This window comes from Paroedura picta, chromosome 6 (assembly GCF_049243985.1).
Source record: "Paroedura picta isolate Pp20150507F chromosome 6, Ppicta_v3.0, whole genome shotgun sequence".
Taxonomy (NCBI): Eukaryota; Metazoa; Chordata; class Lepidosauria; order Squamata; family Gekkonidae; genus Paroedura; species Paroedura picta.
Genome location: NC_135374.1, coordinates 41,394,590 through 41,414,596, shown reverse-complemented (window position 1 = coordinate 41,414,596; position 20,007 = coordinate 41,394,590). Strand labels below are relative to the sequence as shown.

At 41.3% G+C, this 20,007-nt stretch overlaps 1 protein-coding gene across 10 annotated transcripts in view; it reads right to left on the bottom strand.

Moving 5' to 3' along the window:
- EPHA6 (EPH receptor A6) overlaps window positions 1-20,007 on the bottom strand; it is a 537,720-nt gene that overhangs the window by 82,673 nt on the left and 435,040 nt on the right. For 8 of the 10 annotated variants that reach the window (XM_077342222.1, XM_077342223.1, XM_077342219.1 and 5 more), the window contains 2 exons: window positions 19,643-19,768; window positions 965-1,026 (listed from right to left, as the gene is read on the bottom strand). In XM_077342222.1, the coding sequence (XP_077198337.1) occupies window positions 965-1,026; window positions 19,643-19,768 (188 nt within the window). The remainder of the gene's footprint in view (window positions 1-964; window positions 1,027-19,642; window positions 19,769-20,007) is intronic. The other 2 variants (XM_077342221.1, XM_077342229.1) reach the window with 1 other exon arrangement.

Sequence of the window (20,007 nt, the reverse complement as noted above, 5' to 3'; positions counted from 1 at the left end):
AACTGGTGGCAGCCCGGTGCGGTCATCACCAGGCCAAATGGGTGGAAATTACCCAAGATCCAGGGAGAAGCTGGTAGGGCGAGATCAGAAGCTGAAAGTGGGATCCTGTTTTTATTGAGTCCCTGAAAGGCTGGAATTCAGCTACAGCTTTTCTGTTCAAGCCAAACAGCATGAGCACCTGAACAGCTCATTGAACAATCAGATCCTGACTAGCATTCTGAGTTTAAGAGTAACTGACAGATTTTTAAACACCCCTAGTTATAAAGAGAAGTGTAATAACACTGGAAATATAACAGGGCAATCTTGTCATGGCCATCTGCCACATAATGTCACTGTAGCTTTCACTGTTCAAACAGTTTTGGTTATGCTTATAGAAAAAAATCAAGGCATTTTCTATTTGTAGCGAAGGGGTTACAGTTCTGACATTACTATCCAAGTCTGTTGCCCTCTAGTGTCTATTCTTCTGGCCTTTATTCACAAAGATTCAACACCTGACCTCTGATGCAGGCTGTTGTCAAGCCACTTCACACAGTTCGTTAAATGCAAGTAACCATCAATAATTAAAAATCAATTACCCAACTTAAGCCATACTTACCCAAGGGCTTCCCCACCAAAAATCATTTAAAAAGTGACTAAGTAAAATAAGCAGCTTCCATGCAGCAAGGCATTTGCATTTCAATTTGTCATTTTATTCACACTAACACCATTTCAAATACATTTTACTAAATATGGGAACTGATCTTGTAGAAGAAATCAATTACATTGTTAAGTTTAAATCTTTTTTTTTCTCCTAGCTGTGCTCTAATGTATCACTGTACCTACGAACTGCACCCTGGGGGAAATGCTTTTCTTCAACTAAAAACCCATGAATAACATTATGTAAAAATTAATTTATGATAAAGGATTTAGAATCTTTACTTGGAATGGCTTCGTATTCAAATGTCCTGAGAAAATGATACCTCACCCGTAGAAAGGAGTCAAGGGATCCATTCTCCATGTATTCAACCACAATCATTACTGGTCTGCCTGCAAAGACAGCAAAGGAATATGTTAGGATTATGGGTTTATTAAGGGTTTGTTTTACCTCCAGCTGTTACAAAAAGATTATTTGCATTCATAAAGTATGTTGCTCATTTTACAATCCTCTGTAGTGAAAATGTATCTCATGGTTTTATTATTTCTGAGCTGTATTTCCTCTGATTATGTTGGCAGATTAACTGAAGGCATTTATTTTATTTTGCTTTTTAATTAAATGGCTTAAGTCAGAATCCAATATTTATAGCCATGCCATCCTACACAGAACTGTGCACTCAAAAGGGTTTCTTCATGTCTGCTATGTGAGTATACTAGGCCAAAGATGGTCAGTTTTTATTTCAGGCTGCCCTTTCTTCCACACATTTTGTAGCTGGTGCCAGTCATCTCCACAGTATTCAAAGATCTATGGTTGTTAATGGTTGGCTTAAAAACAAGGTGCTCAGAACCCTGTATGATTGGGAGAAGGATGCCCAATCACCTGCCCACTCTTCTCCAGCTTATTCCCCACCTCCAGATAACAAAAAAGAGGATGTGTTTTGCCTGTCTGAACCCAAAAAGACCGTGGACACTTTAAAGATTTTATTTCCCCTTTGACAAAGTAGGTTTGTGCTTCCGCTGCAATATGGACTGCACCATCTAAAAAAAATTACTCCTTGTTGAAATGGTGAAGCAGTGGGAAAGGCCGTGGGGCTTTTTGCACGCCTTCAAAATAGCACAATGGTTGCCAATTGAAAACGCTACTGATTTGCTGTTTTGCACAACGTCGTCGACAATCTGCCACACACCTGAAACCAATCTGCAAAAAGCGCTTCCTTGTAGCGCTTTCAGGGAAATCCCCAAAAGTGGATTCACCCTCCGGAAAGCGATACACTCCTGCAACCAATCTGCAACACTAGCGAAAAAGACCTGTGCGTTAACATTGTTGCGGTTTCTACAAAGTCCCTCCCCCTGGCTCTCTTCTCTGATCTTCCGGCGAAGCGATCACCATTTTTTTTCTCCGAACGAGCGGGGATAAACGCACCAGCGAGCCTCTTTCAGTTTAGAGGCTTCCCCGGCTTCAGCCCCTCCCCTTCAGTCACTAAGCACACTTCAGTCACTAAGCACACTACTAAGCAGTCACTTTATTTTTTACACATTCATTCAGCCGAAAATCGGGCCCGTGAGAGGGGGGGGGATTTTTTTTTTCACTCGCAGGGAGTGTGGCAACGATCAAACGACAGCTCAAACACACCAGGCAGCTGGATGGGTCTCTCCGTTGCAACGAATTAACACATATTCGTTACAATGGGTCTGTTTTTTTTTTTTTAAACCTTTCTTAAAGGGAAAGGGGCTGTTTGGGAGCATGCTAACGGCTGCCCATTGGCTGCTTGACGGCCAGGGGCGGGACGAGCTCGGCAATAGCGCTTCCTTTCTAGCGATTTCTGCCGAGACCGGAAGCCTGTGGGAAACGCTACAAAACGCAACTGGATTCCACTACAAAGGCAGGTATGCATAACGACGAATTCCACTATTTTAAATGGCGATTTTTCATTCAGTGACCAATTTGCTACAAAGATCCCGGTGCGTAAAGCCCCCCTGTTTTCCCCTGCAGCAAGCTAAGGGAACACAGAAGAATCTGACCATTTCTGTTCCTGGACAGCCTTCGAATGTTGGTGGGTTTTAGAGCCCCCTCCACATGACATTGCATGCATCCCAAGGCTGTCCAGTAGCTGGGTCAAGTTTTGGCCATTTTTAACTCGCAATTTTGGGAATCACCTAAACTGGATTTACATCCCTAAATTTTGCATTCCATCAGTGAGCAACCAGTGAACAACCAGGGATAAGACCATATGGAGGAAGAAATGTGTGATAATCTTGGCAGCTTTGCCCTGCTCTGGCACCCTCCCTTCCCTCTCCATTTCCTGCTCCAAGTAATTTAAGAAAATGGCATGGTCTGTGTTGCAGTGCAACTCCAAAGCTACATTGTCAAAGATAAAATAAAATTTTCTTTAAAGTTTCCATGGTCTTTTTGGGATCAGGCAGGCAAAACACTTTTCTGTTTTCTGGAGATGGGGAATGAGCTGGGAAAGGGGAAGTGATTGGACACCCTTCTCCTGATCATACAGAAGTCTGAGCACCTTGTTTTTAAGCCATCTATTAACACAAAATGTATTTTGGGGCACCTGGGACCATGTCCAGGCTTCTCACAACTCAGGTAGGCAAATACAGCCCAGTTTCTGTTTTCTAGAGGAAGGAAATGAGCTGGGAAAGAGGGGTGGGTGATTGGACAGCCTTCTCCTGATCATACAGGGGTCTGAGTGCTTTGTTTTTAAACCAACCATTAACACAACATTTCCTTTTGGGCTCCAGAGACCATGTTCAGTGTCTCATAAATCCATCCAGATAGAAATAGTCCCAGAGAACAGGAATCTCAAAATGGTGTGTGTGTGTGAGGGGGGGGGGGGATGCAGTATCATCCTGGCGTTTCTCCATAGCAACATGGCAGTGTTGATTTTCATTTAAAAAATGCAACTTCATAGCAATGCTATTAATTTTGGGGCTGGGAGGAGAAAGTTTCAGTTCATGAGAGAACTGCTATGCTGTGACTGGTGGCTTGCTGTGATTGACAAGCCAAGGAGCAGAGGGAGAAGTTAATTTTGCTTTCCCTTGCAGTCTCATCAGGAGGCAAAAAGCTGCAATGGGGCAGAGGGAAAATGTGGGAGTGGTTTCCCCATGAAGAGGGCTGCAAACATGAGATTTATCATCCTGCATTTGCAAGCAGAAGCTACTTGCGTTTTACCCCTCTGTGTGGAAATGGTCTCAATGTTCCCTTAGCTTGGGGCAATGGTGGTCTTGATCTGTGGCAGGCCCGGCAGGGAGCCTGCCTAGCAGCTACTTCATATGGAAGCAGGGATTAGCCCCACTTCCATATGACCGCCCACTCGGCCTTTTCCACCTGTGCCTGTGTGCATTTGCTAGCTTCATAAACTTGGTTGTCTGTAAAGTACAGTAATTTATCATTATAGATATATTATTATACCTGAAGTATAGCACACAAGGATGTACTCAGCTTCTTTAATCACAGTTTATTTTTGATTTAATGAAATTGCTTGCACATTTAAGATATATGCATCCTAGTACTCTGTAAAATGGGTCACACTTGCCTAATGAATGTAGTAGAAGAAGAGCTGGTTATTACATGCCGCTTTGCCTTCCCTTTCCTCTCCCCACAACAGATACCCTGTGAGGTAGGTGAGGCTGAGAGAGCCCTGATATTGCTGCTCGGTCAGAACAGCTTTATCAGTGCTGTGGTGAGCCCAAGGTCACCCAGCTGGCTGCATGTGGGGGTGCACAGAATCAAACCCAGCTCATCAGGTAAGAAGTCTGCACTTCTAACTACCACACCGAGCTGGCAGCAAATGATTCATTTTATCTATCATAGATTAAGCAGCCAGACTTTAATGCCACCCAAAATCAGCTCAAGCACAACATATAAACAAATATTACAAAAATATATTGATGAACTCTGAAAGTTTAGTTTAGATGATAGGCCAGGCCAGTATCTGATGGAGAGTGGAAGAAGAGGTGGTGTATGTATTAATTTCCCACCAACTCATACCAAGTGCAGCTCAAATAGCTGCAGGATGTTATATTGTGTAACAACCAATCTATGCACAGTAGCTACACAGAGACAGTTGAAATCATGCTTTAAGTCTAGGATTGAATTACGTCTACAGAGCCCACAGATGTCTGGAGGGCAAATTGCACTTGGGAGGTAGGTAAGTAAGGCATGGTTCTCCCATCATTTGCTCCCCAGTATGCACAGGGCTGGGATTTTGGACAAGCCAGCCCATGAAGTAATGGACATAAATGTGCACATTGATCTTGTACAGTATAGATACCCAGCAATACATACAGTTATTCAAAGAATTATTCTCCTTATTTTAGTCCTTCCAATTCTCATTTTGAAACATGATATATTATACTTGACAATATAATGAACATTCCATGTTTGTGATAAATATATCTAAGTCATTTGGGCACTAATTTTAACTTCTGTATTTACTTGATAAGTCTTTCACTGGCTGCATTCAGTACTTACTCCAACTACACAGGAGAAATGGCCCAATTTGCATGCTAATCAGGGCATCCCATCAGATATTATTTAGGTAATACTAATAATACAAAGTAGTAAATAATATATGCAGAACTACTATAATGAATCATCTTGCATGCAAGTCTAGGAAGAACAAAATAGCAAGTACATTTTGTGGGAATGCTTATATTAGTTTTGTGGAATGAATATCAGCAGATAAAATAATTTAAAAAACTGCCTACTTTCAAAGAACCTTGTCTATATTTGCCTGTTATTGCTTTTAAAAAATATTTCTGCCAACAGATATATAGACACAGTATTTTGTGGGAATGCCTATATTAGTTTTGTGGAATGAATGTCAGATAAAAGAATAAAGAAACTGCCTACTTTCAAAGAACGTTGTCTATATTTGCCTGTTATTGCTGTTTTTTAATATATCTGCCAACAGATATATAGATACAGTATGATTGGAGTTGCCCATGTAACTATGACATACCCTTACAAAATGGGATCATTATTTTATTATTAGATCTCCAGCAGCTTTCCTTTTCTAAATATTATTCAGTTTTGTTGGGCAACAACAGAGGGTTGATTGTTTGACCTAACAAAGACCCAAGGTCAGATTCTTTGACCAATACAGAGGGCTTTTGTTTCCTGCTTATCACTGATGCTAGTAATGAGAATCCATATTAAGCATGGCCTCCTTTATTATCACAAGCAAGGTACAGCTTTGGGAACCTGCTTTTCATTAGTTCCTATATAATACAACATGGGTTCAAAGAAAATAACCTACAGCTACTTAGGGTAATATTTTCCTTTAATTTTTTTTAACATTAAGTTCATATTACCTATTTAGTATTTTAATATAATTAAAGAACCATAGCAGAATCAGTGCTACAATTACTTTCCATCCTTATAAACAAAATGAGATTTATAGTACCTAAAGACCAACAAATTTACTGTAGCATGAATAATTGTTGAATATTAGATTAATATGCCTGCCAGCTGTTCAAGATCTATGCTGAGCTTCTGTTTCCCTCCTGTTGCAGGTACTTAAAATAAGGACTATTTGCAATTAAATTGTGTGAAGGTTGAACACTCTCCCCCATCTTACCCTAAGGCTCCCCCCTCTTCATTTCTTACCCCTAGTAGTTTCTGTTGCAGACCCTTGCTATCTTCTTCAGTCTGACTGAGCTGGGGATTAACGTATACAATAGTAAATGCATCAAATTCGCATTTAACAGTGACACTTCTGGAAGGAAAATTCAGAGCAGTAATGAATCAGAAATTTCATTTAAAATACTTTATTTTATGTTTGTTTCTTTACATGCCTCAATAGTTAAGATAATCAAGAATTGTAAGGGGAAGAATACTTTTGGTTTCAAATTATTATACCACAAGTGTGGAACATGGAAGAACTTGGGGGGGGGGGGCTGTTCCTTCATTTCCTTCAGTATCTCTTTCTCCACATTATTTCCTTTTTCTATCCTCCTGGCAGCTCCCGTATTTTCTCCATTTCCCTTGCTTACTACTACCCACTCACCAACAAACTTTTCTTTTATCTGCCCACCCTCTTCAACTTTATGCATCATGCATTTATTTCATTTATACCTTAACTTTTCCCCAATGGGACACAAAACAGCTTACATCAGAGGTCCCCAACCTTTTTAAGCCAGTGGGCATTTTTGAGTTTGGGACATGGGGTGGTTGGTGAAAACACAAAATAGCTGCCAGAAAGAGGTGGAGCCAACCATAAAATTTCTGCCAGATAAATTTAATAAAAAGAAATTCTTCTTGTTATTGCTTCCAGCTAAGGATGCCAGACCCCTCTGGAGATGGTGGAACCACCACTTTGGCATCTGTCCCTTGCTTTAGGGTTTAATAGAGCAATCCTCCCCAATCCCACCACCTGAAACTTGCAGAGTGGCATTTGTGACTTTCCCACAGATGCTGCCCAACTGTGTTTTATGTGCCCACTCCTCAGAAACTTGTGGAGCAAACATTTGACAACTTGTGCATGCTTGCTCGCCCATGTGAAACTTACAGAGCCAATGTTTGACAACTCATAGCTGCTCACTCCCTACACCTGAAACTCACAGACAACTCACTGGCTCCCCCCTGAAACTTCTGGAGGGGTGGGAGTGGGCATGTGTTATGGCAGTGTGTGGTGTCTGTGGCAAATGCCAGCTCTGTGAGGTTTTTTTTTTGGGGGGGTGGTATGGAAATGCATGACAGTGGCCAGCTCTGAAAGTTTCTGGAGGGGAGTGAGTGACACATGCTCTGGTTTTGGAAATCAGCACATCTGAGAGCTCCCAACCACACCTCCAAATCCCCTCACTGCCAGCCCACTTCCCCCTGGTAACCCTACATCCAGCAACAATTATTCCATGGAATACTATATCTATCATTCAGCCAACACAGGTAATAACCACTGGTGGACCTTTCCTCTATTCATATGTCTTTTGAAAAGTTAGGGTTCATTCATATTAGAGATTGGATATGTTGGATATAGTGCCAAAATCTCCTTGATATATGCTGTGCAAATATTGTGCAATTTGAACATTTATACAGAATGGACTTTTATTTGCATGTTGCACTTTCATTCAGAATACAATCTACCAAAAGTGAGGCATTTTATATTTAGCAGTTTCAGTATATAGTGAAATATATGGGTTTTTTTGCTTGTGGAATTCTTTTAACATCACATTGTTCAGCTTTGAGTGGCTTGAATCTAGTATTTTTAAAGCAAGAATGTTAAACTATCAAATGTCATTCAGAATCATACAATTTTAAATAGGTCTTTTATTTACATTTCATCTAATATTTATTTTTAATTTTTGTTCTCATTTTCACCACAGCAAAGGACTTTGACAGTGTGTAATTTAATTGAATGGCAGAATGATGAATAAGGGTGAGAATTAAAAGGCCTATATCAATGATAAAATATTCAAAATGTTGTCTCCTGTCATTATTTTAAATACTTAAACAAAGCCATGTTAATGAATGTTTAAAGTATAAAATCTTTCAAAAAATAGTGTATGCCAGTTTTTGCACTTTTTATTCATAATGAAATGTTCAACCTCTGATAAGGGAATAAAGGAACTGAAGCATTTATTACTTCCATACACAATAAAAACAGAATGTAAATGCAAGTATTTTGCTGTATAATTTTAAACTCTAAGTACATTGGCTAAAAGTGGATTAAAGAGTACAACTCTGTTTAGGGATTATACTATTGATGTTGCTATTTTAAGCAAGAGTCTACATTTTCCTTAGATGGCTTTAGGCTTTAAAAGCCTGAAGGATTCAGCTAGCTACCTCACAGTCAACCTGGGGAAAACTCAAGTAATGCTCATAGGGAAATGCTGGTAAATGCCTTGGGCACCAACATATTGATTGAAGTAATTTTTATTTTCATCCTACCCTATCCCCCTAAAGGCTCAGAGTAACTAGCAATGAGTTTCTAAAAATGAATACCACTGGATAAAATTGACACATACAACTTAAAACTCAACCCAAATGTTGCGACACCTTGCCAACTGCGAATATATCAAAAAATCCTAGATGGAACAACGAGATTTGATTAACCATAAGTTCAACTATCTATCATCAATTCTTTTTAAAAAAAATCTAGAATAACCAAGTTTTAAAGTCTTAGAAAAAGAAACCAGGAAATAGGCTTGCTCCACAGTTTCAGGTTGACTGTTCAAAAGTAACTGGTAAGTTGTTGAAAAAGCTCAACTCTTTGTAAGTACAAAGCAGAATTCTCAAGGAGATGGCACTGTAATAAGGACAGATTAATGAGAAGATATAAACAGGCAAGTGAACCTTCAAGACAAGTGAACCTTCACGGATGTATGCTCCAGATCATGAAGGACTTCATTGACAATCACTGGAAACTTTAATCCTGGAAACAGATTGGTAGCTGATTTAGCTGTAGATCAGTTAAAGAGAGATGTCACAGTGAGGGGTGTTATATAAATTAAATGAATAAAATAAATGAATACATTTGCTATAGCCCTATCTAATCAGATTGCAGAAGCTAAGCAGCACGTGGAAGGGAGACCACCGAGGAAGATTCTGCAGAGGAAGGCAATGGCAAACCAAGTCTGCTTCTCACCAGACATGAAAGACCTTGCTGATGTCACCATACATTGACAAATTTACAACACTTCACAGTTTGAAGTTGTGGTTAAAGTGTGGTGGATTCTTATCTGGAGAACTGGTAGTGAAAAGGGGGGGGTATAAAAAACTGTTCTTTTTCTTCTTCATTCTGTTACTTTGTGTGGCCATGGATAAACATGTCAGCAGGAATGTGCCAACATTCCAATTGGGCCCAGAATCATGCTAGATAGCCTAATGAAGAAACTCATCTGTCACTCTCAGAATGTAGACTAACCTACTTTTTCTAAGTGGCAAGGTGCCAACTAAGTGCAGTTCCTACAGGCTCACTCTAATATCAAAGTTACTTTCCTACATATTACAGAGACAACTGATGTTGTCAGCTAGGTCTGGAGACTCCAAAGTGGCTGCTACACATCTATGATCCCTGAAGAGCACTTAATTCAGCAAATTCCAACCTGCTGGTGATCCCCAGCCCCAGAGAGGCGAGCTTGGCCTTGAGCAGAGCCAGGGCTTTTTTGGCCTTGGCTCTGGCCTAGTGGAATGAACTGCTGACAGAGACATGGACCCTTACAGAACTCTGCCATTAGGCCTCTTGTTGTGGACCATCATCACCTTCTTGTGCCTGGTCAACACTGGCATGTCATCTACTTAGGCTCCAGTGCGATAGGGAAAGATTTGTCAGAATGTTTAACTTTTTAGAATCTTTTTATACTGATAATTTTTAAAGATTTTAACTGTATTCTATGGGGTTTAAACCCTTTAATTGTTGTAAGCTGATCAAAGACCATTTGGAGAGGGACAGCCTATAAACCTGAAAATAAAGTAAATAGATAAATATTCCTTTTAGAAGTGATTTAACACTCACCCAAGTAGGTGATTCTGTGCTCATACTTTAGTCCCTCCTGGTTTCTCCCTTTCTCTTGTTCCCATTGCTTTATTTTAAGTTCCTATGAACTGCAAGGGTTGTGTCTGCTTTATGAACTGAACACATCACTTCAGAGTAGGGGGAAGAGGTCTCCTGCCCTCTGCCTCTAATGCCTGTTGCCACCCAGTGCAGCTGTGGGAAAAAATTGTGGGAGGTGCTGTGGCATTACATGCTGCTGCATAACCAGAAGTCATGTCACACTTTGCCATGATGCTTTATCCATCTCACGAAACTCTATGGTTTACATGATTGGAAGTGACTCTTCACCATGCTTTGTCCCTCTCCCAAAACCTCTCAGGTCTGGCAGCCTTATTTCTGGTCAGCCCTATTTAAATATAGTCAGGGTGAGAGATATATCTTGGAATCATACAATTGGAAGGGGTTGTACTAGCCATCTAGTCCAACTCCCTGCCCAATGCAGTATCTGCCTAAAGCATCCAGGATAAGTATCTGTCCAGCCACTGCTTAAAGACTGTCAGTGAGGGGGAGCTCACCACCTCCTTAGGCAATCGATTCCACTGCTGAACTACTCTGACTGTGAACATAATTTTTTCTGATATCTAGTCGATATCATTCTCCACATAGTTTAAACCCATTATTGTAGGTCCTATCCTCTGCTGCCAACAGGAACCTTTCCCTTCCCTCTTCTAAGTGACATTTCAAATATTTAAAGATAACCATCATGTTCCCTCTCAACCCTCCCTTATCCAGGCTGAAAATTCCCAAGCCCCTCAATCTTTCCTCATAGGGCTTGGTCCCCAGGCCCTGGATCATCCTTATCACTCACCTCTTGCACCCTCTCAATTTTGTCCACATCCTTTTTGAAGTGAGGCCTCCAGAACCAATATGGGACCAATGCCTGATACTCCAAGGCTTTTATGTGACTTGCATCCTCACCCCATCCCCTCTCACACTTATACTAAAGGAGCTGAGGTCTTAGGTTTATTCCAAGCAGAAAATAATGTGTTCAGTTTGGACAGTGATATAACCATACAGCAATGAAAGGATCCACTGCTGAAGACGAGAAGCTTTTGTACAAGTGTAGAACACTGAATGAAATTAGAAGTAGTTCATTGATGAGAATATTAACAAACTCAAAGTCCCCTAACATCAAACATACAAAAACAAAACTCCTCTAGCTCTACTGGAAAACTCCCAGTCAGCTGGTTTCATTTCTGCACTGGAATCTTCACTGCCCTGGCTCCCATGCAGGAACACAAATCTGGGACAGATGAGGGGCACTGGACTAAAGACTCTCCTGTATGGGAGCAGGAAGAGGCGGGGCAACCTGCCTCAACTCAAACTCCAGCCTGCAGTCCAACACGAAGCCTCCAAAGCAGAAATTGACAGAAATGGCCATCTGCCTGCTGTGCAGGAAGGCTTAGGGGGGGAGAGGAAGAGAGCTGTCAATGTACTTTAAAACATACCACTTGTTAAATAATCTTATGCTTTAAATTAGAAGTCATTTCAGGTTACATCCTGATCTACAGCTAATTCCAGAATGAAAACTGGAGTAATGTAACACAGTGATGATATTCAATTTAGCTGTTGCAGAACTGTGAGAAGATATATTGAAGTCATCTTCATTCACTGCAGAAACCCAGGCAAGTCTGTATTTTTTGTCAAGTCTGTATTTTCAGTGTACCTTCAAGCAGCAGGAGCAAGCATATTCCATCCTTTCTACTGATGTTTGCTGAATTATGCATATTACTCAATTCAATGTTCAATGTTTGCATCAAGCAAGGGTTTTGAAAGGTAATTGACCAAATATTAATAGAAACTAGTAAATAAGCCCGCTGTCTCCTAAATACAGCGGGCGCTAGGGACCATGAGACCCTTCCCGGGCTGGCTGGCAGCGTTGCCCCCGGGCCCCCCGCAGGTGAGGCTGGCCAGGTGGTGGCCTGGGAGGCTTCCTACCGTTGGTGGTGGCCGCGTTGCTCTGAGGTGGGCTCGGGAGAGAGCGGGGCCTGGCAGGTCATTGGCGGCGGCGGTGCTGGGTGCGTTGGCGGGCGGGGCCGGGTGCCTATAGCGGCGTCTGCGTCCTCCGGCAGCTCTGTCGTGATCGGCGGCGGGCGTGCAGCGGCTCTTGCGGCAGGCTTTGCCGCCGTCCTCTTGCAGCCTCTTGGGGCTGGGTGGGGCTGGGACGTCTTCTGAGCATCCACAACGCCTCTGTTCTCACGTGGGCAGGCTGCATGGCTGCTGGGGGTTCCTTCGGGTGGCGGCCTGACGCGGTGAGAGGTGCAAAGCACCTCTCGCCGCGTCAGGCCGGGAGCAACTGCAAGCCGCGCTGTGCGCGGCTCGCAGTTGCTGGGGCTGGGAATCAGAGGGACCAATCGGCAGGCACAAAGCACCTGCCGATTGGTCCCTCCGATTGTCTGTCCAGAGGAAGGGTCCAATTCGGACCCTTCCTCATCATGGACACATCCCACCCCAGAACCCCTTAGCGTTTTATTTAGATGGGGGGATGTCTCTTACTAATCCAGCCTCTACAACATTCTGACTGTGGAGGAACCCTGTTATATTTTTCACACTTCAAGAAACCCCAAAAGTGGTGATGTGCCCCTTCAGAGATGTGGGCACAAAAGTAAGATGGGAGCCAGCTAATCAACCAATCATTTACCATTTCCGTTGTGGAGAAGGAGACTAGGCCTGTAGGGCAACAGGAGAGGTGGGCTCCAGTTATGTCTAGTGATGTTAGTGGCCATCTGAACTTCATGAAAATACTCTGTGGAGCTCTCACGTAACCAGGAAACCCTGGTTGAAAATCCCTACTCTAACATCTGTAATGGCTGCACAGCTGCATTTCTGAATGTTTCTGGTTTATTTTTCATCCTATCTGTACGCTCGCTGTTGCACTATATATTTATGGATTCTGGATTTTGTTTCCCACAGAAACATTTTGCTTAATTTTATTCTCTTGTATAACATTAATTTATTTCTCCATAAAGGAAAACATAACTCATAAAGCTTCTGACAATTCATGTTCATATCAAAATAATATGTTGAAGCATTCTAGAACTTCTATTTCTAATTTTTCACTAAAATTAAATGTGCATATAGAGTCTTTCAAGCCTGGCTTTATTTAGGCTGAAGTCAACAAAGAATAAATGTTTATAAAAGGGTGACATTCTTTTCCTATAAAAGTTTGATTTGTTATTTGTTTCATGAAGAACACTTCCGCTACCCCCAGCCAAATTTCAGAGAAATTGGTAAATATCCCTGTCTGGATACATCTGTTTTTTTGCCTGGCTTTTTCATCTTCAATTGAAACTCCTTTAAAATAGAAAGGTGTAATCTTAAGCAGAACTATACTCATCTAAGACCATTAAAACCAGTGTTTAAAATTGAACTATGAATACCCAGTTAGCCTATTGCTTTGTTTCTGTATTGATACCTACTCTGATGAACAACCTTAATGGACAAAACAGAGCAAGCCCAACTCCTCCTCTACTCCACAAACCACATCCTTTTATGTGGTAAATAAATGTATTCCTATTTCAGTCTGCAGTGAAACTTTTAAGTTCCCACCTTTCCACTGTATATGACAATCTGCCTTTTATCCATTTTCTGTTCTAAGAAAGTGGCAAGTCTTTTAACCCTTTGCATTACTGCTTCCTGAAAATAATTTTTGTGCATCATTTGTTAGCTCAAGTACATTTTCTTGACAAAGACAAAAATGGTTTTAATTGGGCAAATAACAGCACAATCCTAAAGGGGAGAGGATGAAAATGCTCAGGGAGCCAGCTGACCTTTGTGTTGTCATATGTTAGAGATATGTGTAAGGTCCAGTTACAATGGCACAGCCCCCCTCCCCCCGCAGCATTACTCTGTAGCTTGGGCCCCGGCAAAAGGCCATGATGGCTGCTCGTTGGTGTAACTGAGTTGTGGGCTCTGCTCTAGAATGGTTGTGGCTGGTTTTAGGAGTGTAATCAGAGGTATCTGACTCCCTAAGGTCTTTTAGCCTGGGAATGTCCCTTGCCAGAGTTGAAGAGTTACATCAACAAAAAATATGGTATAGCCAGAGGTGCCAATTGACCTGAAAACTCAAGTCATCTCCTTGCTGCTGTAGCCTCACCAATTAGACTTGGAGCAGTCAGGAATCTGACTACAAGTTTGTCCAATTATCTCCCTTGCTGAGGTGACTAAGCTCCCTCCCTAGCATTCAATCGTGTCCCCCCCACACACAAAAACTTTACCCAGGAGATTTTATAATCTGTAATTCAGGCACACAGCTTGTGACTCTGTCATGAAGACTTAGAGCAAACAATGAGGTGCTTTGTGATGGGACTACATTTAGCACTACAGGGTGAGCACTTAGCACTAACGTTAGCACTAAGCAGGAGAGCATAGACCATTTTCTGTGGCTGACCACTCCCATTTCAGAATCCTAACAGATTATCCCATGTTTGAATGCTCAACCCAAATGGGAAACCAAACACTGACAGATAAGCAAGGACAAGGAAACCAAAGTTACTCTCCCATTCCACTTGCATGAGATTGAGTGACACAACAGCTCCTCTTACACTCAAATCCAGCACCAAGCTCATGCAGGGATAGCACAAGTCACGGCCTTACAGCATCCCCTGTTATGCCATGGGAAAAGATTAAGGAGATCTTGGGGAGGGGGAATGCTCTGTCATTTACCTGGCACCTGGCCAGCCTTTCCTAGTTCCACCTGCAGTGCCATCCCACTTAAGATGCATGCCATGTTGGGGATCCTCAGTCCTCTTTCCCATGGCCCCATAATGAAGTCTCTCTCCCCTCCCCATGGCTTGCAGTTCAATAAAGCCTGTTACAACCATGTTTCTGTTTGGTTTTGATATGACAGGAGTTCCATACCTCTCCTGGCCCCACTCCCACCCCAGCCCATCTGTGGATCCTCCCAAAGGGTTCCTGAGGACATGTTTAAGAGAGAAGGCTTTTTGGTGGCTTTGGTGGTTATGGATGGTTGTGGAGGTCCCACTAGTCATAGGCATCTCCAAACATGACCTAACAACAAGTTACTTCCCTCACCTTGCAGCCTTCTGTGTAAAGGAGGGAAGAGCCAAAGGGTGATTGGGTGAATGAGCCAACTTGGTTAGAGCATGAGACTAGATCTGGGAGACCTAGATTCCATTTCCCACTTGTTACATGGAAGCCATGTGGGTGGCCGTGGGCCACTTGCACACCTCACAGTGTTGTTAGAGCATAAAGTAGAGGATGGAAGAATGATGTAAGACACTTGGGGGAGAAAGGTCAGAAATCACCCCAGCTGATTGGGATACTTGAATATTCCTAAATAAAAGCTGTATTTTTTAAAATTCAGGCACAACTGTAGCTGTAGATAATCAGGATATCTGATCTATAATCGGCTTAAATAATACCTGAGAAATACCATTAAGGAATTGGGTGTGTGGGGGGGTATTTTTTCAGCTTGGTTTATGCTAAATGCATACTCCTAACTTTATTTTAAAACTTGGAAGAAACTGAAGGGATATAATAGGAATTAGCTGAACTGCACGGGTTACTTAGTACACGGGCTGCAATGGGTACTTACCAGGTCATCCTAGAGAACTCATGTTCAGCCATTGTTAAAACAAATTCATTGGTTACCAATTTACTTCTGGATCAGGTTCAAGGTATTGTTTTTGACTTTTCAGCCTTTACGCGGCTTGGGCCCTACTTACCTACAAGACCATCTACCTCCTTATGCCCACCACAGGGCACTCCGCTCTGCAGGTATGAATCTGCTGAGGATCCTGGGACCTTGGGAAATGCACCTGGCCAGGGCCAGGGCCTTCTTGGTTCTGGCCCCTACCTGGTGGAATGAACTCCCGGACGAGCTGTGGGCCCTGTCGGGACTCTCTGAGTTCTGCAGGGCTGAAAAATGGAGCTCTTCCACTAGGAGTTTGGTTGATACTGGGTGGGAGTCCCAGGGTACGTGATTGGGACCCCCCTGGCCCATGTGCGCGGTGCTAGACTGAGCCAGGAGCCTTATGCCATTCTTATCTGCCAGCCATTCCTTTACTTTTATCTGCACCAAGTCTGATGTTCTGGAGCATAGGGAGGGATTTATTTTTAGGTCATACTGGATACCACCATTTTGTGTGTTTCTGAGGATTTTGTTTTTAAGGTGTTTATCAATATTATATGTTTTTAATGGATACTATGGTATTTTCTATTTTGTGAACTGCCGCGAGCCAGCTTGCTGGGAGCTGCAGTATGAAAATATAAATATAAAATAAATAAGCAGAATAGACTTCTCTATGCCATTCCTCACATAACCTAATCCAGATTATGGCACCTTTAAAATCATCAAAGTTTTATACAAGATATAAGCTTTCATGTGCATGCACATTTCTTCAGATACAATGAAATGGATGTTACCACTCCATACACATAGGTAGAGGGTGAGCCGTACATTAATACACAGCATAATAAAGATTTATTTTTCATTTATTTTATTTTTCAATTTATACCCCACCCCTCCCAGAGTGCTAGCTCAGGGTGGCATCCAGCATAGTTTACAAAACCTACATAATAAATAAAATGTTACATACATAAAAACATTAAAGGCAAATTAAAAACAGTTATACCAGCTGTATAGCCAAGCTGTTTCAATTAAGAGCATTTGGGGTTTTTTTTGGGGGTGGATATACAGGAAGCCCCAAAAATGTTTAATCTTCTTGTTCATTGGCCCTAACCAAATGCCTGGTGGAAGAGCTCCATGTTACATGCCCTGCAGGACAACTAGTTCCATCAAGGCCCTTAGCTCTTCTGGGAGCTCGTTCTACCAGATCAGGGTCAGGTGTGTTAAAAATGTTTAACAGTTTCAAAAGCCAGCCTAAACCTAAGCAAAGCTACCTCAAAAACTACCAAAAAACTAACATTTTCACAATCCTAATATATCTCATTTTGAAATGAGGATAAAATGGAAGAGGGGAGAACAATGTTGGAATGTACTTTGGGCCTCTCTTCAGCTGAAGATCAAGATATAATTATCTAAATAAATAAAATACGGGTGTATATATGCAAAGAATGCAGGTGTGTTCTTAAGGGATTCTTTGGAATATAGCCTGCATGTTTAATCACTTGAAATAACATTGTGTGAGGAACTGTGTTATCGGCCTCAGGAGATGGGTATATATTGGTAAAATCTGCATATAATGGATTAAGGATAATATTCAACATTGAGCTAGTAGAATTCTCATTCCCATTTCTGTATAGAGCTCTGTAAATAAGAGAATATAAAAACAAATTACAAACTGCATGAAGTTACCATATGTGTTTTATTTGAAATGTCGGGATTACCACTGGATGCAATGGGAGATAGGAGGCAAGGAGAAGGAGAAGGAGATAAGGAAAGGAACAATGCTCAAATGTTTGTTGCCAGATACACTTGTAGAAAACTTTCAATGACCGTTTATGCACTGGGAACTTCACTGCCCCAGCTCCTGTGCAGGAGCACAAATCGGGGGCGGATGAGGCACACCAGGCAAAATGCTCCCCCACGTGGGTGCAGGAAGAGGTGAGGCAACCTGCCATGACTAAAACTCCAGCCTGCAGCCCAGCATGAAACCTCCAGTGCATAAACGGTCAATGTGATTACCACTATAAAGAAATAAAATGACCTCAGATCAAAGACCTTCAGTCACAATAGGCGATACTCTCCACGCACAATAACCTTCTCCTCAACATATGAACAGTACTGTTTACAGTGCAATTATTCATCTTCTATTAAGGATCAAAAAGAGATGGGAATAGGAAGTTGATCTCCCCAAACTAGTGGTCAGTACTGTTAGAACTGTTAGTACTGATTGATTATTAATCATGAATTAGATTTATTAGCTGATTCTCCATGACAACAGTCTTGGGGTGGCTAACATCAGTAAAAACATGTGCAGAATAAATATAAAAACATTTACAAACAATAAAAATTTTTAAAACTCTATTGTCTGCTCTTGTCTCTTACATTGATTTTATGTTCAGCTTTCAGATGGCGGGGAAAATTGAGAAAAAGGAGCATACCTGATGTCATACTCTGCTTATATTGGCCTCAACCATATGCCTGGTGGAAGAGTGCCATCCTTCAAGTTTTTAAAAACTTTGTCAGCTCTTGTCGGGCCTGGGTCTTGCCTGGCAACTCATTCCATCCAACTAGCTCTGGTTAAGGCCAATCACACTTCTTCAGGAACAGGAGCTACCAGCAAGTTGGAATTTATAGAACGCAATGCTCTTTGGGGAACATATTTGGAGTTGACTACCTTTTCCAGGGAGCATGCTGTAGTACAGGAGGAACCACAAAGTTTTGTTCTTTCTTCACCCATATACACTTATTGCATATGCAGATAGTGCCAGAGACCTGCAGTAGAACTGTTGGTCTGCAGTAGAAAAACTAGATTTAGATCCAGTAGCACCTTATAGACCAATATAATGTTTCAGCATATAAGGTTCTGAGAGTCACAGTTTTTGTATACCCTATAAACCTTCTTGGTTTCTAATATGATACTGGACTTAGATTTAGCTCTTGTTCAGACTGAAATGTCTGTGCATGGATTGCTCTTTTCTGAATTAGTATGTTTATTAAAACTGAGTTAATTCCATGGTCCTATAAATTAAGTGACTAAAAGAAGTATTTTATCTGAATGTTAAGGCAATGTGCATTTATTATTAAGGACAAATGATGCTATATTCTGCATTTTACTAGGTAAATGTTACCAGTGGGAAAGAATTAATGATGCTCCAGGTTAAAAAATTAATATTAGTATATTGTAAAGTGAGGATAAACAAATTTGAAAAAAACACATTAGGCTATTTTTTTTGTCTTGTAATTGTCCAGCTCTCGGTGCCCCAGCTGAATTTCAGAATGAATCATTGTTCCTTTACGCTAGTCTCTGAGTAATTTCTCCAGCAAATATTTGTTAATTGTCAATTTATACTGCATAAGAACAATCCATTATACTACGGAAGAAAAATGAGCACTCAATGTGGATATGAAACCTGGTTTCTTTTTATTATAATTGTATTGAAAATTAAAGCAATAATGTTACCTTACAAACTAACAAAAGTTATTTCGGCATGAACATTTATGAGTCAGAGCTCACTTCTTTGGATGACTCATGAAAACTCCTGTTGGAATAAAGTTTGTTAGTCTTTAAGATAACACTGAAGTTTCTTTTGGAATAACCGGCTTCTTTATATGAACAAGCTGTAACACTGGCAGAACATGATGGCAAGATTTACTAGCCAGGATGCCTTTTTGTTCCTTAAGATTTTTTTGAAAAAGGGTTTCTTTTAAACTAACAGGGGTTTTAATAGATTCCTAACAAATTATTACTTTTGCTGATCATGCAAAACTTCTGCATTTTTGTTTACCCTTAGCAAGAACAGTAAATTTTTGTGAAACAAAAAGGAAACATAAATGCATAATTTTCCTCATTCTGGGCCCAAGAACTACAGCTTCCTTACAACTAGTGCTTTGAAGAGTCACATGGAATACCTACCAGAGAATATCCTTGGGGGCAAAGATCCTCCCCCTGACAAAGGATGTGAGGCTGGAATGTTATTTAAAAATCCTTCCCTCAGGAATCTTGGGCAAAGAGACTTCACCCCAATGGCTGGGAAGGCTCCTTATAAAAGATAAAAATGTTTCATTAATTAAACAGGTAGTCATTTTCGTTGCTGAAAAGAAGCTGCTGGTTTGCAAGAGAGCCACAATATATTATTAATTATAAAGTGGTGAATAAATTGTGGTCATGTGAGAAAGCCAGAAAGCTTATGCAGTACCCCCCCCCCCCCGATTTTATAGGCTAAACACAGAACTGTTATTTCAGGAATTATGACAACACATATTGCAAGTTACCACCGG